The sequence below is a fragment of the Perognathus longimembris genome, chromosome 9, assembly GCF_023159225.1.
Source record: "Perognathus longimembris pacificus isolate PPM17 chromosome 9, ASM2315922v1, whole genome shotgun sequence".
NCBI classification, from domain to species: domain Eukaryota; kingdom Metazoa; phylum Chordata; class Mammalia; order Rodentia; family Heteromyidae; genus Perognathus; species Perognathus longimembris.
This window is the reverse complement of record NC_063169.1, coordinates 72,220,128-72,246,733: the sequence shown is the minus strand read 5'-3', so window position 1 is coordinate 72,246,733 and position 26,606 is coordinate 72,220,128. Positions and strand designations below refer to the sequence as shown.

The window sequence follows — 26,606 nt, the reverse complement described above, 5'->3', positions numbered from 1 at the left end:
TGACATCGAAGCATAGTTTAATGAGTGACAGGTGCAAACCTGGGGAAGGAAGGCTGGTAATACAAATATAAACTTTGTCAGCACTTTGAAAACAACAGCAAATTGTCTTAAATACATACAAAGTTTATTAAAAATAGGTCGCAACTGGAATACAGTAGAAATGGAAAACTACAGCAGTTTGGATGTTTTTCCATAGTAATGCACATTATGAAATGTGCCTTTACACATATTCACATTTGACCTCCTTGTCCAGGGGTGGCCAAATCGACTCTGCCATGGGCTAGATGCAGACTTAGAGGTTTGCACATCCCTTTGTACACCTGTCGTCCTACAATCATCTGCATCGTCCTCGCCAGGGAAGTGTGGGCACCACCCTAGGCTGCCAGTGCTCTCCAGACACCAGGAGGAGCTTGCGTTTCCCGGGGCAATGGGCAAATCCTTCATCAACTCTCAGGCCCATTCAACTCTTACCGACAGAGGAAAAGGCAAAAAGCACACTTTCAAATAGGAACCCTGATAGACATAAAAAATATTTACACTTTCACTTTTTCAACCATTTATCATACAACTCTTATTAAAAGTGGTTTTTAGGGTGGCGAACACTTCTGCTCTTTTATTCGAAAGTGCACAAATTTTCCTGATATATAAGAGAACAGGATGGTACAGAAAGATCATCTGGACCCACAGTAGGGCTTTGTCAAATAGGACATGTGCTTAAAATCACAAAGTCATTTATCTTTTTCATATCACATATATAAACAAACTGAGGTCTGACCCCCCACCATCAGCCACACACCTACAGCTGAAGGAGTGACAGTGATAACTCATAATTCACAAATTAAAATTAAATAATTCTTATACTATAAAAGAAACACAGCTAGAACTGCCATAACTCTTGTAATATTGATGTTGCAGATGTATAAAAGCAAATTCCTTTCTTTTCTGACAGCATATTGGTACAGATGTTTCTTTTCAGATTTCGGAGCAACAGTCATCTTCAGTGTCACTCCAGGGTCTCCAACGCCCTGCTGGGTATTTCTGAGCACAGTCCCACAGGAACATGGCTTAGTTACAGAGCTCTTAGAGACCATGGGAACACCTGCAAACTTGTCATCTTCAATTTTTACTGCATTCATTAGTCTAACAACAAAAGTAAAATCCCCTAAGATTAAATTCACAAAATTCTGTCCTGTAGAACTCTAAAATATGAATCATTCTTTTAACTTAATCAAATACTCCTGACTGACCGGGAGGGCTCACTCTCGCTCACGCCCTCTGCCCTAGGAAGTTGGCGTCCCGGGGGCCTGGCCGACAGGAAGGCATCCTGCGGTGGACGGCCCGAGGGCGGGAGGGGCAGAGCGCGGCCACCCTTCCTGCCGCGGGCAGGCCCCGGGCGCTAGAGTGCAGCACACAGTGCTCTCAACAGTCGGCTACTGTCTGCCTGGGAGCCAAATAAAGATTTTAGGAAACAAAAGAAGCAGAACTTCTTGGTGTGTGCTCCTTGGGAGGATACGGTAGATGGGGAGAGGTAAACCCCATTATCTTTTTCTCGACTGCCCTTCATACTGCCCCTTGGGCCCAAGACTCCAAGAAGAAACTGAAAGGGCCCTTCACAGTGAGTAGATCACTAAGAATCAGAGCTCAAATTATACAAAGGGTAACTTCTTGGTAAAGTAAGTAAGATGTCTTAGAACTGGAACATCTCTAAATCACAATCACTTTAGAAACAGAATTAATTTAAAAATGTAACTCCCCCCCCCCCCCCCCCCCCGCCTGTCAGGCTCACGCCCGCAAAGCCTTGGCTGGGCTTACTCGGGTGAACACAAGGTGCCCTTCTCCTTTTCTCACTTTGTGTTCAGTTCATTCTCAAGTTCTGTTAGTTTACGAGAAGCTTTCACTTTATCAGACACATCTTGACCTTGAGAAAAGAGGCGCTGGCGCTCTTTGAATGTCAGGTTTTCGGGGGCTCCGGAAATTCCAGGCAAGTTTGCATCGTGGCTAGGCAAGAAAGAAATACAAAACATTATTTATCAAAATACAATTAACTTGCCCATAACTTGGTGTAAGGTCCACACCTGGGAGGGCTCCGTGCAGATGCCCCCCACCTGTTTTAAGTCTGTACCCAGTACCTGAGTTACCCAGGTAACTGGCACACTTGGAGGCAGTAACCTCCTAGTCTGAGGTCACATCCAATTCTCCTGGCCATACCTCCCGCCTTTCCATATAGAATCTGGCTCAACACAGTCCCCTTTTCTTTTTCCTTTTCTCTCTCTCTTACTGTTTTCTCTTTCCCTTCTTCCTTCCCCCGTCTCCCCACGCCTCCATCTTGTGTGGGCTGGAAGTTTGCTTCCCCCGCAATAAATTGCTTTCTGCCTGAACCATGTGGTGGGTTTCCTTTCTGGCAAACCTTACACTTGGTAAATCTGGGTAATGTTCAATTAATTAAAATTATCCGCGAGACTCATTCTTTGTTGAATGCTACTATATTACATTCATTGGTGCTATCTGAAACAGAACGATGCCCACATCATTGCTATAACAGAATTATATTAGCAACATGAACTTTAAAGCCTACATGTTCACATGATTTCTGACTAAATTTACTGAATTTTTTTTTTTTTTTTGGTCAGTTGAGGCCCCTCAACTTGGGGCCTGGGTGCTATCCCTGGACTCTGTTCAAAGCTAGTACTTTACCACTTTGAGCCACAGCACCACTTCCCATTTTCTGATGGATAATTGGAGATGAATCCCATAGACTTTCCTGCCCAGGCTGGCTTTAAATTGAGATCCTCAGATCTCACCCTCCTGAGTAGCTAGGATTACAGGCATGAGCCCCCAGCGTGTACAGGCCTGTATAGGTCTAGTGTGGTGGCACCTACCTATAATCACTGTGCTCAAGAGGCCACAGAAGGGAGATCACAAATTTGATGCCAGATTGGGCGATACAGTAAGACTCTAGGAAGTAATTATGTTTATTTTATTAAATGAACTAGGTAGTAAATCTGTGTAGAAAAATGAGCTACACGCTCTCCTTTCTAAAGCACTAGTGAGTGTAATTTCAACAAGCAGGTATATCACACCAAATAACTCCATGGCAGCATTTTAAAATACAGCATTTATGAGCCTTACTTGTATTTGAATCATCTACACACATACTTCATTTAGTAAGTGATAATTTAATAAGTGATAAAATGGGACTGATTTAGTGTCAACGTTTTAAGAACAGTTGCAATAAGGCCACTTCGAAGGTTAACCCCAGGAGTGGCATTTCTGCATCGACAAGCCTGTTTCCTTCTTGTGCATGGCAGGGTGGCCCGTGGTCCCAATCCTGGTAATGCGCCTGTCCTTTCTGGTGACATGCAGCAGGCCAGTGTCCTGGCCAAGAAGCCCCATACTTACGTGACTGGGGGAAATGCAACTGTGTGAGAAATACGCACTTTCAAAAGCCCACATGCACACCCACATGCACACGACTCTGTTCGATGGGAACCACCTGAGCCGACAATGAAGACTGAGATTTCAATCCAGCCAGACACTGAGAGAGACCCTGCACAGGGAGCACAGCCACTGTCACGGCGGTGCAGTTCTAAGTACCTTCTAGCGAGCTTCTCTCTTGGGTCCCGAGGAGCGTCATGGGCTCCTGTCACTGTCCCAGCAGACCCCGTGTAAGAGGGCGGTCCTTTTCCATAAAAAGAAAGCACAGGTTAAAAGTAATTATTTCCAAAGCCTCACTTGAGAAAAAGATGCACCGCCCACGAGGGAAAGAAACATAATTACTGAATAAAAAGCAAAAGGCTCTTCATATTAGATGAAAGGTCCACCAGTCACTCTACTCTTTTGAGTGACCTGTGTGTGTAAAACTATAATGGAGGTGTTCGAGAAAACACAATCAGCTAACATGCCTAATTACCGTAAGTTCTAAGACAAAAGGAGTCCTCTTTAAACAGGGAGGTCAGCAAAACACCCAACACACTGACACTAAGAGTTCCTATAACAAATATGGCTCCAGAGATTTAAGTAGTAAGTATTCTGGAGCGGCAAGTGTGGCTCAAGTAGCAGAGTGCCAGTTAAGAATGAAAACACCAAATGGAGGGCCCTAAATTCAAGCTCTAGCACCAAGAAAAAATGGAAGCCACATGATTCAAGTTCTATTTTTTCCCAGGGTAACGACTGAATTTTTTTTTTCCAGGATAAATGGCTATAATTAGAAGCCAAACAAAACCCCTCCTGTTCCTTATTTGGTGTTGGAGATATGCAACCTGTGGCAAAATGAGAGCAAAGCTCACAGCAGGAGGAGGAGGAGCGGCTGCCGGGACCGCTGACCCACCAGGCCTGGAGACGATGTCAACCAATAGGGCACGTGTGTCCCAGGGACTCTTCTGAGGTTTTGGTGGGGGGATTGTTGAGGGTCAAGAGAGATGATGCAGATAAAAGGTTTTAAATGCATCCATTATGCATGATAATAAGATCACTAGTAATTAATAGGTCACGAAAACCAGAATGCATTAAAATAGTATTCATACTATTCTAGTTGTAATATTAAGAAGAAAGAAAATTTCACAATTCAAAGAGCTTCACTTATAAAATACACTACAGTACTAACTACTCAAAATAGTCAGCACACATTAGTACATGAAATAGGCAAAGAAATGGTTCCATGACATCAAGACAGGAGGCGGACTTTTCTTCCATAGGAAGAGCTGTGTGCAGGTCTGGGACAGCACAGAGGTCTTGGCACACACCTCACCCGTCAGGAGCTTCCCCAGTGGCAGAGGGTGCCATGCTCAGCCAAGGCTCAAAAGATGACCACCAACACCTCTGCCCCCCACTACCCCCACCTTCCAGGGAATCCTCCACAGATCATCTGCAGAGTGGGTATGGTTTGTTTTCAATTTTGATTCCAAACTGTTTCGCCATTTTATGCTTAAAAACATACTGTGCTGGATCTTTTGAGCTTTGTTGAGAATGATATTGGCTTCTTCCACCAGCAGAAATATATCTTCATACTTGCCAGAGCTTTGAGAGTTTGTTAGAATACCAGAAACTTTCAGTTGACTACACATGAATACTGCCCAAAACAAGTAATTTCCAAAGAGCTTTAGTAATACAAACACATCTTTTAAAAGAATGTGCTGCTATGCTGAAGTACTTCTAGTCCTGTTCATTCTGACTGCTCCTCACATGGTCCTGTGGAAGAAGCCATGTCCCCTATGCAGAAGCGTGCCTCAGCAGAGACCTCCAGGGAGAGCAGGGGCGGCCTGGGAGTGAGGCCCAGTGAACAGAGGCCAGCGTGTGCTCTGCAGGGAGGGAGGGGCTGCTGACCCCTTCAGGAGGCTGGGCAAGAGGATGCAGGCTGAAACCTGCTTCTAGGTGGCGCTTTAGGTGAGAGCCAGAGGAAGGATCAGTGTGGTGTGACTGAAAACCTAGATAGCTAGGAGAGAGTCCTAACTACGGTATTCTGCTGCTACCAAATCTGTGTCATGACACTTAGGAAAGATTTAAGGTTCCGCTTACAAAATCAGATACAGGGCTGATAACATTATGCTTCACAATTTACTGTAATTCCATAAATGTCTTAAAAGGCACCAAATTCCCAATATTTATTCATATAGATTTTATAAAACAAGATTTAATTTTGGCTTCTAGAGTGACTCGCCCAAAATATTATACTCTGTGCCTTCAAAGTTAATTAAAGCACTGATTCAGGTGGCAATGAAGAATTCTGCCCAAACTCATCTGTCATGTAAGAAACAGGCTACCCTAAGTCTAGAAAAGCCAGCTCTGTCACAACTGCTGAGTCCTATATATTCAAGCAGGATGACAGAGAACTGAGAATCATTTGTACTCGCTAAAATATGAACTACTGCTAGTATATCGGTGTTGCAATTCCACCTAATTTATAGCACGGTCAATGTAAAAGCTCAATGTGGATATAATTCAGCGACACCTTAAGTCTAAGATCCAGTTAAGTAGTTGGCAGCCATGGCCTATGCACTGAGCCCAGGGCTGCCGCCTCCGTGTCCTGCCTGTGATAGGAGCCTCTGGGCTCCAGAAGTCAGGCCAAAGGGTGGTAAGAGCTAACAGTAGCTGCAATCCCAGTAAGGCTTTGCTACTGGTGCTTCTGTTTACTGGGGGAAGAAGGTAATGGAAATGAATGGAACCAGTAGGGACAGAGGGAGGAGAGGAAGTTCCAGATGACCACGGTGTCTGGCCTCTGGTGCAAGGCAGTCTGCATTAGGCCAAGAAGCCTGGCTCTTAACAAGCTGTGCAAATGTTTAACCACCCAATGAAGCCACACAAAAGACACAGTTCATTACATGGGCCACTTGGTACAGAGCCAAAAGTTCTACTTGCCTTCAATAATGTAAACATTCACCTTTAGAGACACTAAAATGTATGAAAAGGCACTTGCTCAATCAAAGGCAGGCAAAGAATGAAAGAGGCAGAGAATGAAAGCCAAGACCAACAGTACTTCGTGTGATTTGGTGAATGACAGAGGACTGATTGTTGTCAGCTGATCAGAGAAATGCAACTTCTTAAAGCATAAAATCGGAGCACTATGCATTCATCAACAGAGCATTGGCCCCGACCACACCATTGGAGGTAGTGTGAGATGATCATACAGAGAGTGATCAAGTGAAGCCCACATGCCAAGGCTCCACCCTCCACAGAGCGAACCTAGTGGCAGGTGTGCAGAGATCCAATCATCAGGGAAAGAGAGGCCTGATTTGCCATTCCATCGTTTACCTCTACCTTTGGAGTAGCTGGGACAGTAGAAGGCTGGTTTGTTAGGAGAGAGTGGGGGCTGGCCTGCTCTGTGAGCAGTACTGTTGGCTTTGGCTGAGGGTGGCTGGAATGAGTTGGAGAGAAAGATGCCATCCGAGGCTGGGCGTGGCTGGCAGGGGGGCTGCTGTGGCCTGAGAGTGGCAGGAGGAATTCTCCCATGAGACTTCCTGGAGCTGGCGTACTTATCCTGACCTGCTGGACTGCAGTCCTCCTCCACCTCCTCCTCCTCATTGTACGCAACAAACTTGGCAGTGAACAGCGAGTCTGGGGAGAGGACCTGCGTTTTGAGGTAGGAAGCGTTTCGCTGAGGCGGGGGAGGAGGGGCGCTGGGCGCAGGGGATGGGGATGGGGGCGCGTAGTCCCGTGGAAGCGGAGGTCGGCACAGCCCGGGTTCCTCGGGCTCCAGCAGCCTGCGTGCTGCCTCATCGTGCTGTCTGCGCCTCTCAGCTTCCAGGCGGCTGTAATAACCTTCTTCCTGTCGCCTCTGCAGGCGGGAATAGACAAAAGCACAAGAGTCAGAGGTCAGGAGGAGATCACTGGACCTCCTGGACCTTCAGAGGGGGTGACAGGTGCACTGCCCCTCACCCCCCCACCCCCCGCCACACTGACGACACATCCACAGGACCTCACAATTACTTGAACAGCAGAGGCAGGTCAGCCCAGAAAGAGTCTTGTCCTGAGATTTCTGAGGTCACACCTACTATTCCTGACTGCTGACATCAAGCGCTCAGAGCATGGAACAAACCAGCTCTTTAAGTCTCCTTTCAGTTATGCAACTAGACTTGGAATCCTCTCAATTCTTGCCTTTGTTCTTCCTCTTTCTCCATCTCTTTTTCTGTCTCCTCTTCTGTTTTGGTAGAGTAACTTACCTTTTATTACTCTGTTTAGATAGGAAATTGTAAATTATAAGAAACATCGTTCATTTTCCCAAAGCAACAATCTAACCAATATGCTTTCCACAGTTAACCTGTATTTCAAATCTTAATAAACTCCCTGATGGACAGAAAATTCCAGCCAAGCATTAATAGCGACAGCAAGAAGATACTATGTTGAAATATATTTTGACACATACTGTACATTTTTTCTGACATACATGTGCACAAACTACATTTGACAGTGTTTAAATTCTTTTAACATTTAAAAAGGTAACAGCACAGTTTTGTTTAAGATTGACAAGAGTTTTAGAGCACAAGGAAAAAAATATGAAAAAGGATGAAAAAGCAAACAGAATACCCTGCCTTAACTGGAGTAAACGATTAATGCTATGAGATGGAGTACAGTGAACTGTAAATTTCTTTAGCCAAAGAGAATCAACGAGGAAACCTGTTGGCGCTGTGATAAACTTTTAGTTACTATTTCCATGCTATACTGAGCTCTCCCTGTTGCTTCCACATCCACACATATGCACACAGGTGAACACATGATGGTCACATATGCACAAGGGGAACACGTGACGGTCACATGTGCACACAGGTGAACACGTGACGGTCTCCTCCTCACCTTCCAGGAGACATTATAAAGAGTAAACGCCAGCCCAGTCACTACCCTAGACCCAATTTCTTGCCCTGTTTTCTTGCTATATGTTGGGGAATCCTGAAAGACATTTTTGTGTGCATGTCTGTACAAAGTCACTATTTCCTTGGGCTAGGAATTAATTTAGAATGACTCCTGTGGCTTTTAAATGGCACTGTCAAGAATCTTGGAGCGGAACAGGTGCTCCATAACACTGTAGAGGAGAAACTGAACCCCTGTCAGTTACACCAAAAGCAGATACAATTACATGACCAAAGTGACTTTACTGAGAAAATGAATGCACATTTGCTGTAACAAAGCAAAGCTATCAAGTTTGGACAATCTGCCGTAAAAATAGGTTTCAGCTTCTTTTTACAGTGACCACTTAAGTAAAGAAGCAGTTACTAGAACATATGCGTATTCACATAGCATGGGTTGTAAGAACACAGGCTGGAAAGACCAAGCAAGTTTCTCGACACAGAAAACAGCCTGCTTCTTTTGCACGTGCACACAGCGCTGAGGCGATGGACAGGCCGCTTTGCCAAGGCTCCAATGAGGCCAGGACTGGCCCAAACCAGAGCCACGAGCAGGGGGCAGGCATTGACCTGGGAAAGAAGTCCCTCCCCCGCAGCCCAAGGGGATTTCATAGAACAGCAGAGCACCAGCACAGCACCAGAAACCAAGTGGCTCAAGTCCTGGAAACATTCCACAGGTGAGACTCGTGGGTCAGCTATTCACCCCCCAAACCTTGATTTCTTCAAAGCTGCTCAGCTACGGCAGGCGAAGCATGACACATTTAGGGGAGGGTAAAAGTCTATCACACACCCAAATCACGGCACTGGACGCAGCATGTGTCTTCACACCATCCTCTCTACTTTCATCTAAACGAGCCACGTCATGTCCATCAATCTTACTTAGATTGTCTTGTAGACCACATCAATCTCATCACTACAAACAGCTTCCTAACAGTTTTTTTCTTCTTTTCGTGGGAGAAGGAGGTGCTATTAGCAGAGTTTATTAGACTATCAAGGAATGAACTGTTGATAAAAACTAACCTTTTCCCCATTAGCAGTTGTGACACTCAAAGTTTCTACCTTCATGGAAGGGAGGTATAGCAAGAAATACAGCCTTTCTAGGGCTGCACAGCTACCCATCATGCCCCAGGGCAGGGCAGAGCCACACAGGCTGGGCAGCAGTCCCTCACCCCAGAGCCCCAGCTGAGAACACAGAGGCAGAGGGGGCTGAGAACTGCATTCCCAAGCTCCCGTGTCTCGGAGTGGCAAGATCAGCTGTCACTTTAAAATTCAACTCATCACTTGAGTTAAAACAAACACACACACACATAAGTAGCCAGAATAATTTCCAGATTGCATACTAAGTTTTCCTTGTAACAATGTTTTTTGTCAGTCATCTACTGTCTTTACCATCAACCAGAATGAAGTAATTTTAGCAAATGATCTATTTGAAATGGTTGAAGTTAACGAACTGTCTTGCTATGTCCTGTTGCCTCCCATAATTCACACGCAATTCAAACAAACGGAACAAGCGGCCCTCTCACAAAAGCAAGCTGCTCCTGTCCAAGAAGCCGCCGAAGCAGAGCCTCAGGAAAACAGACCCTTTCCCCAGAGCTCAGTGCTATGCAGCCTTGGCGCTGGAGTCTGAGGGAGGGCAGCTGTGAAGGCAAGAGAGCCTGGAGACAGTCCAGAAGAGAGGTAGGTAGGCCAGATGGGGCTAGAGTTTTTGGTCCAGTAACAAAAGCTGGGAGATTTGGCCCTGTTCTGTCTTGTGCATCCTAGATATACACAATTTCTAGCCCCCTCTGCCCCAGCCAATCAATTATGTTGAGGCTAATTTGGTAAAATTTGAGCTGCCCTTAGAGGACCATAACCTTTTCTTCAGCATCTCGCTTTACTCGCTCCTCCTCCTGACGACGACGCTCTTCCTCTTGTTTCGATCGATCTTCTGCTTCCCGTTTGCGCATCTCTTCCAACTGCTGCTGACGCCTGCGCTCCTCATCCTGCAACTAACAACAAACTGACTTTAACTTTCACCCAGTCAACATCACCAAAAGACAGAAAAGCACACACTAAGACAAGCAGACACAAATACACACACACTTACACACACACACACACACACAGACGCATACAAAGTCAACTAGAAAATATTAAGTTATGTCACTGCTGGAAGATGATAAAGTTTACACATTTTATAGCTATGTAACTTTAATAAATTACCTAAATACTTCGTCTACACAGGGCCAGAGTTACTCTCCCATAATCAATGGTTCAAAGAAGCAATGCTGATTTTTATTAGAATAAAATTGTTAGCCAGCTCCTGTCAGTGAATACCCTTACAGAGGACAGCCCATTAGGGAATCACAGAACATCTCAACCAGCTTGACTGTCACCCCTCCTGTGGAATGTGGGAGGGGCTCCTGTGTATGTTCCAAACCCAGCTGCCACTGATAGCTGCTCCTAACAGCCCACCTGTTCTTGGAGAGTGAGGTCCTAGTGCCCCTGTGAGCCTGTTGCCATCAATTTGCAGATTCCTTTCTTGACTTCAGGAATTCCTTCCCAGCTCTGGATAACCCACCTGAGTCACAGAGCAGGAATCTGAGGCTTTGCAGGACTCATTCTGGCTTGTTTCTGTCTGCATACTTCAAGGATCTCAGTAATGGACTTGAGCTATAGGAACATGCACTATAGATAGATCATGATGCCTGAAAACCTTAAAATGAAAATGGAACTCTAAGTCATCTAGCTCAACCTCTTACCTAAAATCCCTATAGGACACATTTCCATTTCTGCAGATTACCAGTTTTTCTATGGACTCTTTACAGCTGAAACTTAAGATGGCAACTTCTCTATTTGGATTGCCACACACTTCTTTGAAACAAAAATCTAATCATTTCTCTCTTCTGTCATTTCTAAAGAACAAAATATTGTACCTGGTGGCAAAGAGTAACTTGTGGGAATATTTTTATGTATCTATAAACAAGAATGAGAGAACAAAATTTGAACTGTCTTCTTAAAAAGAAAAATAAATGTGACTTTTTCTTTTATATAACTAAGGAATGAGGGAAGACCGGTTCCAGGACAGGTCTGACAACAAGGGATATGCTAGGGGGCAGCCCTGGCGGTCTGATCAGTACCTGGCAGGACTGCACGGCCAACTCTGGTATGAAGACAAACACCAAGAGGACAGGAAACATCCCATAAAAGAGCAATTTAAGGAAGAATGCACAGTTGCACTTTATAAAGTATCAGAGGTTCCCTTCTCCAATAACAATCAGATGAATTCAGTAAGTGGAACTAGACCTATTGAAAACCCAGTTCTGAGTAAGAAAAGAACATGCAATTTACTTTTTAAGCCAAACTTAAAATTAGGACAATCAGAATTTTCCTAAGTACAAGTGCTATCTTATATATCTATAAGCAGGCATTTTCTCTAAAAATCATTCTGTATCTGGAGAGTTAGGTGATAAGCAAAGTGACTTCTTGTGTTTAGCTCATTCGGTACTGTTTCTAAAATAGACAAATTTACTACTGCTATTATAATTAAAGTATCTAAGCAGTGACCCTTTGGCTGTTTCATGTATTTGCATTTATTTATTATTTTTTTTGGTTGGTCATGGGGCTTGAACTCAGGCCCCGGGCACTGTCCCTGAGCTTCTTCTGCTCAAGGCTAGCACTCTACCACTTGGAGCCACAGTGCCACTTCTAGTTTTCTGGTGGTTAACTGGAGATAAGAGTCTCATGGATTTTCCTGCTCTGGCTGGCTTTGAACTATAATCCTAAGAACTCAAGTAGCTAGGATGACAGGCATGAGCCACCAGTGCCTGGCTGTATTCTCATTTATAAAGAAGTGAAAATACCTTTCCTCACTTCCCTTTCCCCTTCTATAGCATTGAGGGGAAAAAAATAAAAATAAAAAAGGTGTTCTCTTACTCTAGAAAGCGCACTCAGCCCAGTCAATGATGGCTAAAGTGTGTGTGTGTGTGTGTGTGTGTGTGTGTGTACAGGCACACATATGCAAATCATGCACTTTGAGATTTGTGTGTTCATAATTTTATACTATAAAACATACTGTGAATTTAAAATGGGGTCATAATACTGTTTTCCTATTTACCTTTTTGCTGAATACACAAGTCAGTCTCTTAAAGCTCTTAAAAAAATCCTTTCCATACTTTTTTTTCCCCTCTGCTTATACTCTCTCTTCCACTAAATATGCCCCAATATACTCTGGTTTCTCTTCAGATCGTATAAATCTTTCGCCTTTTACTAAATATGCCCCGAGTAAATTATTTCCTGCTGCGGTCCTCTGGCACTCTAAGAGCCAGCAGAGAGAATCGAGAGTCCGATGTGCTTTGGAGATGGAGGTGCCCCTGGCAGTGGCGGGAGGTGTGCACGAGTGGGAGAGGTTACCTGCAGCATGTCACACTCCCTCCCCCTAGTGGTCATATAGCTTTCTCCCCATTTTTATTTTAAGAGAAATAAGTTTTCCTCAGAAGTAGTAAGACATAAACTTAGCTGATAAAATAACCAGCTAGAAGACAAGTCCCCCAGCAGCGTGTAAGTCTCACAGACCCAGACTATTCTTCCTGTAGGCCAACTCTGATCTTGTCTATCATGTGAATTTTATATTGACTGCATAAAGTCTATCTGCTGGTTTCAGATGAACATACTGCTCTCCATTCCAATATTGCCTTTTGTAGTATACACCGCAGGTAAGGCCCGCACGAGCTTCGGATTCAATGTCTTTCATGTCTACGGGGTGCAGAGGTCTGTGTCTGGCGCCTGCCACCCCAGGAAGGAGCGTAGCACGTGTGTGTCTGTGTGTGGGGAGTCCAGCTCAGAAGAGCCTCGGAAGTCTCTGGAAATATCCTGTCCCTGGCAGCAGCCCATGACAAAGAAATTCTTTTGAGTTCTTGTACTAGTCAGACCCTCCCAGACCATGGAGTAACAAGTCAAGCCTGAGACCGGCCGCTGATACTCAGGGGGCATGCATCTCACTGAAAGGTGGCTTCAACACTGCCACTTTATAAAAAGGGAGTGTACTGTGTAGCAGGAAGAGCACAGATAAGACTAGAGAAATTGTAGTTAGAATGCTGCCTGCTATTTTTGGGGTGAAACTCACACCTTAAGCTTGGCCTTCTACTCACTCACATGACAGGCTTTTTGGAAAGAAATGAGAGTAATTTTTTTTTTTTTTAAGGCACAAATGACACAACCTGTCACTAGTGCTGCCTTTAAGAGTCCAGCTGGGAAGAGTTTTGGCTCTACCTATGACTGATATCCTCCAATCCCAGGCCATACCGAAACAGGCTCTAGAGAGGCTATACAGTCAGGGCAGAGTGCTGTGACCACAAGATACTGGTGTCAGATGTACTGCAGGGTTCCATGATATGATCTGGCCACTGGAATTGAACAGCTTTATAGACCTTCTTAGTAATTAAAATGAGGGAGAAGTGAATAATGATTTTATTTCTGGACAATTAGGAAGGCACACATCTTTGGAAGCTCAAGGATCTGGTCCTAGAACTACATTCCACTCACTAAGCATTACTTGACCACAAACAATGCCAAAACTTTTTCAGCATCTTGGACAGACTAAGGTCACTGCTCTGATGCAGGTGGAGACTACACCAAAGAGGGCTGGCCTGGCTGTATGAAGTAGTGCTGGCATCGGTACTGGTATCACTACTAATGCCACACAGCAGGGAGACAGAGGAGGAAGCGGCCCTGGACTGAAGCACTGAGGCAGCCCACCAGCCATGGAACCTGGTTGCTCCGACAAAGAGAGAGCTGCTTCCCTGATCCCTCCTGCCCCCTATACCCTGCGAGCACAGGGCAGCATGGCTACTCAACCTAGGCTTGTCATAACCCATTCATCCTTCACAGAGAGGATTCAGGATTTTTTAAAGCACTATCTGATAGGGGCTTCATGTCATTTAGAAGTTGACCTAGAACATGCATTGACTAAAGTTGATTCAAATACATCAGTCAGAACATAAGTCTCTTAAGGTAGAAACGTTACTTAAACCTAAAGAGCACTAAATGATCAACCACATTTCTTCAATAATGACAACACAATAAGTTCACAGAAGACAACTGCAAGTATTTTTTGGCAGAGTATAAATTGGTATGCTGATCAACTAAACTAAAATCCATGTGGTATCATTTAAAAAAACACAGAATACATATTCACTAAAAAAATCTCCCTTATTCTACCAGCACACAGTAAATCTTAAAAGTTACATCTTAAAAGTGGGAAGAGTGTCAGTACCATTTCAACTGAGTTTATAGCAATTGAATATTTAAGATCTATTTCTATTATAACAAGAATGAAATTTTATTTCATTTGCTCATATACTTATGACTACAAAAGAATACACAGAATGAAATTATGGCTAAAACTGAGAAGGGGTCAAAACCATAAACAAACAATAACACTTAAAATTAACAGATAAAAGCAAAGAGTAACTAAATCTAGTAACATTCAAAAGCATGCTTCTAAGTAGTCACAGGGCTAGTCTCCCCGTCTAGGAGACCTTGGGAGAACTTGGGAGAACGTAACTACTGAGAACATAAAACAGCCACCACCAAAAGAGAAAAGAAAATCAAGACAGGAAAAATGTACCAAAGGGAAAGAAACAAGAACATACCAAATCTAGAACAGAGATTGCTGGCATAGCAGTCTGCTGCAGGTAACAGAGAAGGAAAAAACAAAAGAAAGTGAAGTGTGAAAAAAAAAGTTAGGTTTAGACCTGTATTCCGCCACCAGCATTCTTTGTTGCTCTCATGCTCCATCTGTTTCTGGGCACCCGATGAGAAAACTATGGAACCTCAGACTAACTTCTAGCATTCAGAAATAGAAAAATAGCTGCACAGTATTAAATACTTGAGTTTCATTAGCAAAAGACATAAAAACTTAGAAAGCAAAATTTCCCTTAGCTGTATTATGTGAAGACTAAATTATTAACATACATATAACACAAATCCTTTTTACTAAATTAGCATAGACTTTGTAATGGCAGTAACGTGATAGTGCCGTTGCTCACATTTCACTGAGGGAAACTGCTTGGCAATAACCAATGTGACAGCCCACACTCATTTGCCATACGTAACAGGGACACTCAGAGAATCACTACAGTAAAACCATCCTTTCCTTGCACACGTGGGGCATGGGCGTACAAGGCCCTGAGTGTACTCAGCTGTGGAATAATGCTCAGTGAGTGCTCAGAGCAGAGAGGACACATCAGCACTGGTGCTGCTAAGTTGAAACAGACATAAGTGGGAGTCCAAGAGCTCTGGCCACGAAGTGGATGAAAGCTATTCAAAGTATCTTTCAGACTAAAGTCAGTGTCATTAACCCCATAGTGGTTCTTTCAGATTAAATAATGATTACTAATAAAAATACCAATGAAACAATTTGTAATAGTCAAAATTATAAATTACGTTTTGGTCTCACTTAAAAAACTTAAGAATCACCAAAAGATTCAACCTGAATTTTGGGCAGTTATGGATACATTTAAACTGAAGTATGTCTATACAAAGAAGTAGGTGTGTTGAGAGAGATTTTCCAGGAAAAATTCAGAGCAAACTAAGAAAGGATCACAATGCTGGTCTGTGTTTTCACCAAAAATTACCTAAGTTAAATTCCCTTATGGGTAAAAAGATAAAAGTGTCTAACAGCTGTTGTTTAGTGCTTTTTATTTATTAACAGCCTTAAAAAGGAATTCAAATAAAAAAACACCCCCCTCTCCACAAAAAAAAAAAAAAAAAAAAAAGAAGCCCCAAGCTCTTCTCATTAAGACTGTGCTGGGTAGATAAAAAAGTATTCCTGAAACTTGTAACATGGCAGCCACAAATTAGTATTAAATACCCAAATTAGTAATGATGAATGATCCTCTTAACAACTCTTTGGATAGTGTTAAGAATTTGGCTTTTATCTAAAATTCATCATTTTTAAATAATTTATTGTTCTAAACTAACTTCAATTTTCAAGTTTTTATTTGAAACAAGTAACAAAAAATTTAATATGGAGAGATAAAAACAAGATCAAACGTTTTCAGTATTTTTATACAACTACAATTAATTAAACATCAGCTGCATAGACAATAAAATGTCTATGAAGATTCTGTTTCTGGAAATGATGCTGATCGTCTATCTACCATCCTGAATGGCTGCTTTGGCTCACATCATGACCAGGGCCATAGCTGCCTGCCACGTTTCTGTGTAGCTTCATGGGCACACAGACATAGCCCCTGTGTGACACGTTAGCTATTTCCTATTCTAAGGCAGGGCTGGGTGCTAGAGTACACGTCATCTACCAAGCCTCAGGCATTTACCATTTGGCCCTTCAAGAAAAAAATCTGCCAATCCCCGATCAAGGAGTTGATTGTTCATGAGTACTTATTAACTAATAGTTGCTATCTCAAACGAAGTGTTTGTGAGAAGAATAATTACGTGAAGTCATTAACTAAAACAATAAAGCTCCACTTAAAACTACATTCCTGTCAAAACATGTTTCAAACTGTTCCAGCCCTACAAGCCTAGTTCATTTCTGTAGGACCTCAGCCAATAATACTATCGACAGTGTGGAAGGCCCTTCCTCCCAATTGAAGGCTTCAGCTGTCTCCATAACAGACACGCAGAAGCTGGAAGAGGCAGCACAGAGGCGTAGAACCGAGAGGCGTTTCCCCCCTTTACCCTGGCTCTTCGCTCAGCCTCGAGGCGCTGCATGATCAGCATGGTATCCACATCATCCTCCTCCTCTTCCTCGTCATCTTCATCTTTCTGCTTGGCCTCTTGGAGCCTCTTCTGGAACTGCCACTCCAGCATGAGTTTCCGCAGGCGGTCGCTCTCCTCCGAGGTGCGGTCCACCTTGCTCTGGAGCTCATGGATCTCCCGGCTCAGCATATCTACAATGTGCATCTGCTGCTGCTTCTCCAGCTTCTCCCTGGCATCTCGCTTCCAGGGGTCGGGGGACAGGCTGTCCCCGGAGGACAGCTCCTCTTTACTGATGGTGATGTACTGCAAGTCTCTGCGCTCAATTGTGCGGGGCTGCTGCTGAGGTTGCAGCTCCCGAATAACCGTTTCCTGGGGTCTTGGGAGTGTAGAAGGCTTTTCTGGCTTTGCTGGCTGTGCCACCATGGGAGAGAAGGGAGGGGGGTTCAGAGACTGGGTACGCATCTGCCCCAGCTTCCTCTCCTGTTCCCTGCGCTTCCTCTCCCGTTCCTCCTCCAGGCGGGCCTTCTCTTTCTCGTACCACTTCTGATGTTCTTCTCTTTTCTTCCTCTCTGCAGCTGCCACCTGTGCAGATGATGGTCCCACCTGGCTGGCAGGAGGGGGTGGGAGGGGCAAGTCTATCGGAATCCCATCAAAGTCACTGGTGTAGTGGACAGGAAGGGGAGGTGGTGGTGGAGGCAGGTCTGTTCGAATGGGCTGAGAGATAGCCACCGGTGTGGGTGGCACCACAGCTGGTGTTTTCCATCGGCCAGGGCCACTTTTGGTCAGTGTGGAGGCAGGGGTAACTGACTTGGAAGAATGGTTCAGGTGCTCTTGGCTGGATGAACTGGATTCCACGGAAGAACTCTGATTGATCCACATATCGCTATCGGACTTGCGATCCATGGTGCTTTCGATTCGATGCCTCTCAAGTTGATAAGCTTTCTCTTCTCGAAGCTCTTCTTGGGAACGGGTAACACGCTGGGAAAAGAGAAAGAAACTTCTGTTCTTCAGCCATTCACCAAAAGAAATTACCAAAAAGTCATACATGCCATCGCCCTAGGGACTTCATAAACTGCAGAATGAGGACAGGGACTAAGGCTGTGAGTGCTCTATAGTTCGTGGTCAAAATGGACTCTCAATTAACTTGCCCCAAAGAAAGAAAAGATGTACTTCTTGCCTGTACCATACCACCATTCAGGCATATCACTGCCTGTACAGTCCCCTGCGTTCCAACAGCAGAACACGAGTACATCGGCACAGCCTCCAGGTGGGGCTAGCTACAGGGCTGACCTCAACACATTTCTGTTTATAGTCTAACCACACCAAGGGCAACTGCAAGTAACCCTCTATAACAAAGCCCAATTCTAATTATTACACGTTGTATCCATGCATAGATCCATTTTCCAGTGAGTTCTAAAGCTGAGAAATAGCTTTATGAGCTCTTTGACTGAGTCATGAAATCCAACAAGCTTCTTTTATCTGAGATGTTTCTGTTCCAATCTTAGAAATGCAAGCCCCGCATCTGCTGCAGGACCTATGATTCTGCACCTGTTGCCTGGCACTCCCCTAGCAGGCTACTGCAAGTGTGTCATCCTGGTAGTGTAAGGAAACTCATCGAGCACTCATAGGACTAGGTCAGTGCAGGCCAACCTAGGAGTCTGGATAGAGCAGGGGACCAGACCAGAGGACCACGTCCTGTGCACTGACTCCTATGTGTGACTCCCTCTCTGTGCTCTTCTCATCTTTCAAGGCTCATCTCAACTCTAACATCTTTTCCTGGACATGCTAAAGGATGTATGATTAACTGTGGAATCCCTGCATCATCTACCACCAAGGCAGGGTTTTTAGCCTTGGGCTTTATCCTAGATCGTACCAATTTTTAAATTCGCAATCGAGTTGAGAATGCTCCCAGCCTACCAGACTGACATTGCCCTTGTTACCAAGGTAAGACGTCTAAAAGCCTCAGCAGCTTTCCAGGCTTCCCACAGGCCCTAGAGCCTTGAGAGCCCCCAGTCCTCCCTCTCTCTTTACCCCCAGGTCTTCACCCTTTCCCCTCGTGCTCTTCCACAAAAGCAGTAGTGACAGAATCAAGGAGACCACCCCTTGGGAGTGCCCGCCTCTTCAGCAGCATGAGTGCATGGTATGTATCTGTCTCATTTCCTGACCCTACCGCAGTCCCTGTGGTAGGACAGACACGGTGCAACCAGTGTCAGCAAAGTCTCATTTATCCCTCCAGTGAGTGCCTTGAAAGCTGCCTCATGCTTTCTATTACTAACATATCACTAGCCAAACATTAGAACACAGAATCCCTTTTCTTATTGTAATCTATATTCTAATCTCCCCTTTTAACCACAAAATCATGAAAGAAAAGATAAAGAGGACAACCCTGTTGTTATTCAGAAAAGAAAAAAAACCACATCAATAGTTCCTAGAAATCACTGCCTTTATTTTGCCAAGTGGTCTGCCTTTGAAGGCTAAGAGAAGGTTGATATAAACCCCTCATTTCTAACCTGAATGGCAATACTGGAATGATTACTGTCTGGGAGCATATGTGGCTTTTCCTCATAATTTGGCCACTGGTTCTGAGGAGGAGCCATCCGATCCTGGGATTTGGAGGCTGGGAAGGTAAAATACTCTCGGGTGTATGTCTGAGTGGGGATGGGGTAGGCTTCAGGTCTAGGCGGAGGTGTCTGCTCCTGTAAAACCAAGAACAAAGAAAAGTAAACTGTTTATAATTACATATCGGACTCATTTCTAGTGATTTGTTTTAAAAATTCAAATCCAATATATACATTAAATACTGTTTTAAAAATTAAGATTTAATCCTGTGAATGAAAAACATTTTATTCAGATGTGTTAACTTAAAACTAATTTACCTAATTAGTATATTAAAAATTCACAGGTTAGGGGCTGGGAGTGTGGCCTAGTTGTAGAGTGCTTGCCCAGCTTGCATAAAGCCCTGGTTCAATTCCTTAACACCACATATACAGGAAAAGCAAGTGGCACTGTGACTCAAGTGGTAGAGTGCTAGCCTTGAGCAAAAAGAAGCCAGGGACAGTGCCCAGGCCCTGAGTTCAAGCCCCAGGACTGGAAAAAAAGAAAAAAAGGAAAAAATGGACAGATTAAAGGTGTAGACTCAGGAATCGTAAGTATGCTAATTTGGTGATTAAGATACTACAAGAGCTCTAGCAGTATAAGAAAGCCTCAGTACTACACATGGCCAGGCCTTTCAGCTCATCTCTCAGACCTCAGTGCAGAGGTTTCCCGTGGAGACGGAGGTTATCTTAGCTGCTGTTCCAGAGGTGTATGTACTCTTCCCTCCAGGACTGGGAGGTTGATCTGTTGGGAATAGTGAAGAAAAAGAAGGTCCCCAGTAAATAAACAAGTGAGTGCAATGTAACCAACATTCTTGAGAGGCAATAACCACACTTCATGCTCTAGCACACTGCTAGTGAGATGTTGTAACAGAGCGACACAAACAGGCTGATGGGAAGCCAGTTCCCTCATACCCACGCATCCTATACCACCAGAGCTGAGACCCAGATGCTATTCTAAGATGATGGACTGACATTTTTTTAAAGGGCAGATCGTAAAAACTTGACTATACACATACAAAGAAAGTGAGAAAACGATGCTTTTCTTACTTGCCACATTGGGGCTGGAACGGTGATCAGCTCTATTTTTCATCAATCTGTCGTCACCAGGCAATTTCTTTGGTTCACTATACTCTGCCCAAGGCAGGTGAGGACTCTCGGGGGAGCCATTATGAGCTGAATTATTATATAGCTCAAAGCCTTCACTCTTTGGTCGGGGTTTACCTGAGTTACGACGATCTGAAACTGAACACATAAAGCATGTTCACTACCTCCTCTTTTTACTGGTTCTAAGACTTTATTGTATTTTAAACAGACAAAAATTTACCAATTTTTAAATTTCAAAAAACCTGTTCTCAACAGAATAGAATGTTTTTTAAATATCTTGAGACTACTGAAAACATTTTACTATGTTGACATCTATGGGAAAAATACATTTTCAAGGCTTATTTTCCCATCAACTAGAAGCTTGCCTGTTTAATAACATAACCATTTTTAAAGTAAGTTATTAGAAGAAAACTAAATAATAAATAGGCGTCTGTTAATTCTTTTCTTTCTTTCTTTTTTGGTGCCAGTTCTTGGGCTTACACTTGGGGCCTTGCACTCACTTGACTTTTTCACTGATACTCTATCATTTGAGCCACATCTCCACTTTTGGACTTTTGAGAGCTAACTGGAGGTAAGTCTCATGGGCTTTTCTGCCCAAGCTGGCTTCGAATCATAATCTTCAGATCTTAAGTCTCCTGACTAGCTAGAATTACAGGTGTAAGCCACCAAGCACTCAGCTACTTGTCTTAATTCTTACAACAAATATTCTGCTCTCAGCGTCATCATCCCATAGGAGCAATCATCTGGTCGGAGTGGCACCTCTCCGCTCTAGCCTTCCACTGTATTTACTTGCTGATTCTGCTACTATACATACTTTCCTACTTGGCTTCTAGCTCACACTCAGGCTGTTAAGATGCCTCTGCTGTTGCTGTTGAGTGTTGATCAGTTATAGCAGTAGGTTCTGGGATATGAACTTCCCCAAATTCTAACTTAGAGAGAAAATGGGCTTAAGACTATACTTAAGCAATGCACAGATTAAACAGTGTAACAAGGATAACTTAACAAGATGAGTCAATGGTTTTCTCCTATGATTTCTCAACCAGTTCTTTTTAAAAAGCCCAAAATTTTAATTGATTTTATTCTGAGATTTTTCTTCTCACATAATAGCTATAAAACCTATTCCAGAAATAAATTACTTTAGGGGCTGGGAATGTGGCTTAGTGGCAGAGTGCTTGCCTAGCATACATAAAACCCTGGGTTCGATTCCTTAGTACCACATAAACAGAAAAAGCCAGAAGTGGCACTGTGGCTCAAGTGGTGGAGTGAGCCTTGAGCAAAAGAAGTTCAGGGACAGTGCTCAGGCCTAGGATCAAGCCCCAGGACTGGCAAAAAGAAGAAAAATATTTATTTTTTAACTGAATTTTTAATTTATTTTTAATTTAATTTTTAATTTATTTTTTAACTGAATTTTTAATTTGAAACAAATTATACATAACATGAAAATCATGCCTTTATTTTCAGCATATTCAGAACTGAAATAGCCACTCATACACAAATGCATACATACATATATATATATGCATTCACTTATCAATATCTTACTTTATTAAGTAATGGCTTACATAAGTTTGTTAAGTCACTCCATACTGGATGAGTGCCTATCGTACACTAGCTATACTTGTGTAGCTCTCAAGTACAGAAACTCAAGTTCAGCCAACTAGCCCTATATTCAATATTCACGAAATGCCAAGTTACCACAGACGGTTCCCCAGAGTGTTACTTGTGCAGACAGTGAGAACCCGATGAAGCACAGCATGGGCTCTGAGGTCAGATGGCACTTGTCCCAATCCTGGATCCAGTATTATTCCTTGACTGCTTGTTTAATATACTCATTCTCAATTTCCTTATTTTGGAATTGAGTCAATTCCCCAGGGTTTTTGTGACTAGCAGATAGAGATTATGACTGTGAAATAGAGGTCACAGTAGGGAATCAGTAAGAGCCAGCTGCCCTTGTGGGGCTGAGGGAGTCACTGTGTTACTAGTCCGTACTTCTCTGCATCATAGGAGATGGCTGGTTGAGGAGGGTGGCCAGGCCGTGATAAATGGCACCTTGCTTTGCTACTTCAAGTGTGACCACGGAACTTGTTCTTGTCATGAGTTCTGCTGCCCTAGGAAGAAAATGTTCTAAGTGTAAGAAAAATGGAACACATTCATTAACTGTGGTCAGAATAAACAACACTGCTATTTGGCAGAAATTCTGACTGTCAGACAGATTTGCCTAAATCTTTCCTCTGGATATGAACTACACAAGTATTGTAAACATATCCCATGGTATCATATTAAGAATAATAAGATGATGTTCAAAACTTCATAAAATGCTAAACCAAGATTCTCTCTGTCACTCACACACACACACACACACACACACACACACACACACTCCAAATAGGTTAAAACATATTCAGTGAGAAATGAAATGACCTGTATACTAAGAGCTTTATGCTTTAAAAGTAAAGGAAAAGCAAGGTGCTGGTGGCTCACACCTGTAATCCTAGCTAATCAGGAGGCTGAAATTAGAGAGCTACAGTTTGAAGCCAGCTCAGGCAGAAACGTCCACAAGACTCTTATCTCCAATTAGGCACCGAAAAACGGAATAGTAGAGCTATGGCTCAAGTGGTAGTGCACTATTATTGAGCAAAAAAGCTCAGGGGCAGCACTCAGGCTCTCAGTTCAAACCCCAATACCAGCAAAGATAAAAGAAAGTAAGAGTAGAGTTTGAATATTATTTTGTTGTCTTTCAACTAAAAAATGCAAAATGTCATCAAACATCTTAAGCCTAAACTTTGGCCAAATCAGTCGCTACCTTTCCTGAGAGAGTCCAACCAAACTCCGTCCATCCACACTGAGGAGCTGATCTCCTGCAGCTAGACGTCCATCCTAAGCCACGCCACCGGCAAGGCGTGCCGATGAGTTAGGGAAGAAAAGAGGCAATGTAAGTCTGTGTATATTCTTTCACCCAGACCCCTCGAGTGCCGCATTACTGCAAGCACCAGAACACACTCATGTGTTAAATGCATGACCCATGGAAGTGTGCTTCTCTGGAAATAATACTAACCACATCTGCAGCTCCTCCTTTCACGACAGACTTGACATAGATCCCGAGTTTGTCCTGACCAGCACCCTACACAAAAATAAGTAAGAACAGAACACTGAAAGCACAATAAGAAATGCAATGTGCAGGAGAGTCAGCCCACATGTACACAGACATCTGCAACAAGGTCCTAGGTCTTATCTTCACATAAGAACAGAGCTCGAAAAATGGTATTTGTAGAATGAATACTCTTCCTGGTAAAGAAACTAATAAGATTAGTTTCCTAATTACTTTTTTAAATAATAGGATGTTTCTATTTTATGGTTCCAAATTTAGAAGAACAAATATCTCTTAAAAAACCAGCTATTCCTAACATCAGTTAATAAACACTAAGATTTCAAATAAGGGAAGAACTTCTTGTTATCAACAATAAATGGGTGCATAGCAGTAACAGAACCATGAAGAAAGTACTCCATTGTAATTCATACCCTAGCTCAATATTAAAGCAAAACTCAATCCACATAGAATTGTTATATTATGAAAGAATAATAAATAAAATTTTGTGGAATTTAGATACTATATATAAATATGAAATCATCAGCATTCTACTTTACAATCATAACAAAAATCAACTTTAGGTCATGTATCAGAACTTCGAGGGAAGCAATCACCCACATGATATCAATAGTTGTGTATGTACATCTTTAAATCATAACAAAGGTAGACTTATCCACTTTTAACAAGTTATGAAACACTGTAACATTCAAGAAAAATTCTAAGAAGATTTTAAAAAATGAGATATGATGTTAGCAACAAGTGACTTATGAAACTGAAAATTTTATAGTATCTTGGAAAGACAAAATTGTCACTTGCAACCTGTTTATTACATTTCCCCCCTTTAACCTGTTAGCAACTCTTAAGTTTACAAAGTTCACTTTTAAGCCTGATACCCTTTCTCCTGGGATGGGAAGCTGGGGGGTAGGGACAGAAGACGTGTTCATGGTAGACATCCAGAGAATGGATGACTAGCACACAGCACGTCACTAGTTTATGGCTCTAAACCATCGACTATGTACTGAATTTTGAAAACAGCATGCAATGACTGTACAAAGTAATAGGTTTCATGATTCTATTTTCATACATGCATTTAATGTACTTTGATTACCTGGGAACCAAGTTAATAGTGCTTACAAGGCAAAACAGAATTATTTTCTCTCTCAAATCTCCTGATCATATACTAGGTATTCAATGACACTGTTATCTATCTTTGGAAACACTGTAGCAAATGAGAAGAAAGCTCTCTACTTGCTGATCTGCTCATCTCCCCAAGTCCAACTTGTCTCAAAAAACTTTCTCCAAAAGCAGAGCTTGAATAATATCCTGATCACAAGCAGCAGCTGCCTGCTGCCTATAAAACAGTCATCTACTGGACAACACATTCCAGTTGTGGAGTCCATGTTCAGGCACAGACTTCCCTCCCAAGACAATGTGATTAATCTCACTATGAGAGCTGCCAAATCCTCTCAACCACTTGCCTCACCTGACTCCCACCTGCTCTCTCTGAGAAGGAAAGAGGACATCTCTTTCTCACTGGAGTGCCTATGGAATTTTCTGTTTCCCTGAGTCAGGCAGTTACTACACCCTGCACTATAGCTACTTACACAGTACAACTACAGTATATAACTTCATGGTAGCTTCCAATTAAGCTGCTTTATAGTCAATTACAACCTAATAAATGCCTTATTTCAAAAACTTAAGAGCTGGGAACTGCTGGATATTAACTTGTAATCCTAGCTACTTGGAAGGCTGAGACTGAGGAGTGCGATTTGAAGCTGGCTCTGCAGCAAGTTCCTAAGACTCCTTCACAAGGCCTGTAGGCACATGCTTGTTTTCCTAGTTACAATAGGCAGACTGAAAGAGGAATATGGTGTAGCCAAAGGCTAGTGGCTCATATCTGTAATCCTACTCACAGAGACAAAGATCTGAGGATCTCCTTTTGAAGCCAGCCCAGGCAGAAAAGTACTATTTCCAATGAACCACCAAAAAGCCAGAAGAAGAACTGTAGTTCAAGTGATAAGAGTGCTTGAGCAAATAAGCTCAGGGATAGTGCCTAGGCCCTAAGTTCGTCTCAGGGCCAGCACAAAAGAAAGAAAAGGGGGAGGGGGGGGAAAGAGGCATGTGGTAGCCTAGTAGGTAGAGTGCTAGCCTTGTGCAAAAAAGCCCAGGAATAGCGCCCAAGCCCTGAATTCAAGCTCCAGGACCTGTGCTCCCATGTGTGCACGTGCACACACAGAGTAAGTAGTATGCGTCCATTTTACGTATGACTAAACAATCTACTTTCTTCTTTACAAAGTTAGAAGCACTAAGCATTTGAGACTATGGCACTAAACATGCTTTTTACAGGAAGGAACACCGAACCTCTTTGCTTCAGTAATGGGCAGTGAGAGAGAGACAGGACTCAAGAAATGATATTTTATTTTTTTACGTGTTGAGAACTGATTTGACTTCTAGGTTATAATCCATTTTTTTTAATCTAATAAAGTTACACTTATAAGTAATCTGCTTGTTACAAAAAGAGGTGTTTTGTTTTTTTTAAGAAATGAGTATTCATGATTTATTAGAGCTCTTTGGGTCTCTAATAACCCATTGGAGTCTAGGATAGTCATCAGTTCTGATTAAAAGTTAAAAAAAGCATTATTGAGTATGCAATTTTTTTTTTTTTTTTTTTTTTGCCAGTCCTGGGCCTTGGACTCAGGGCCTGAGCACTGTCCCTGGCTTCTTCCCGCTCAAGGCTAGCACTCTGCCACTTGAGCCACAGCGCCGCTTCTGGCCGTTTTTTCT

General features: G+C 43.0%; 1 protein-coding gene across 15 annotated transcripts in view; it reads right to left on the bottom strand.

Moving 5' to 3' along the window:
• Window positions 1–26,606, bottom strand: part of Afdn (afadin, adherens junction formation factor) — a 117,460-nt gene continuing 90,854 nt past the window's right edge. For 7 of the 15 annotated variants that reach the window (XM_048354440.1, XM_048354438.1, XM_048354444.1 and 4 more), the window contains 11 exons: window positions 23,790–23,855; window positions 23,538–23,611; window positions 22,724–22,842; window positions 20,678–20,872; window positions 20,281–20,372; window positions 19,544–19,729; window positions 17,013–18,011; window positions 10,187–10,321; window positions 6,754–7,270; window positions 3,595–3,679; window positions 1–1,998 (listed from right to left, as the gene is read on the bottom strand). In XM_048354440.1, the coding sequence (XP_048210397.1) occupies window positions 1,845–1,998; window positions 3,595–3,679; window positions 6,754–7,270; window positions 10,187–10,321; window positions 17,013–18,011; window positions 19,544–19,729; window positions 20,281–20,372; window positions 20,678–20,872; window positions 22,724–22,842; window positions 23,538–23,611; window positions 23,790–23,855 (2,622 nt within the window). In that variant the 3' untranslated portion in view covers window positions 1–1,844. The remainder of the gene's footprint in view (window positions 1,999–3,594; window positions 3,680–6,753; window positions 7,271–10,186; window positions 10,322–17,012; window positions 18,012–19,543; window positions 19,730–20,280; window positions 20,373–20,677; window positions 20,873–22,723; window positions 22,843–23,537; window positions 23,612–23,789; window positions 23,856–26,606) is intronic. The other 8 variants (XM_048354446.1, XM_048354447.1, XM_048354448.1 and 5 more) reach the window with 3 other exon arrangements.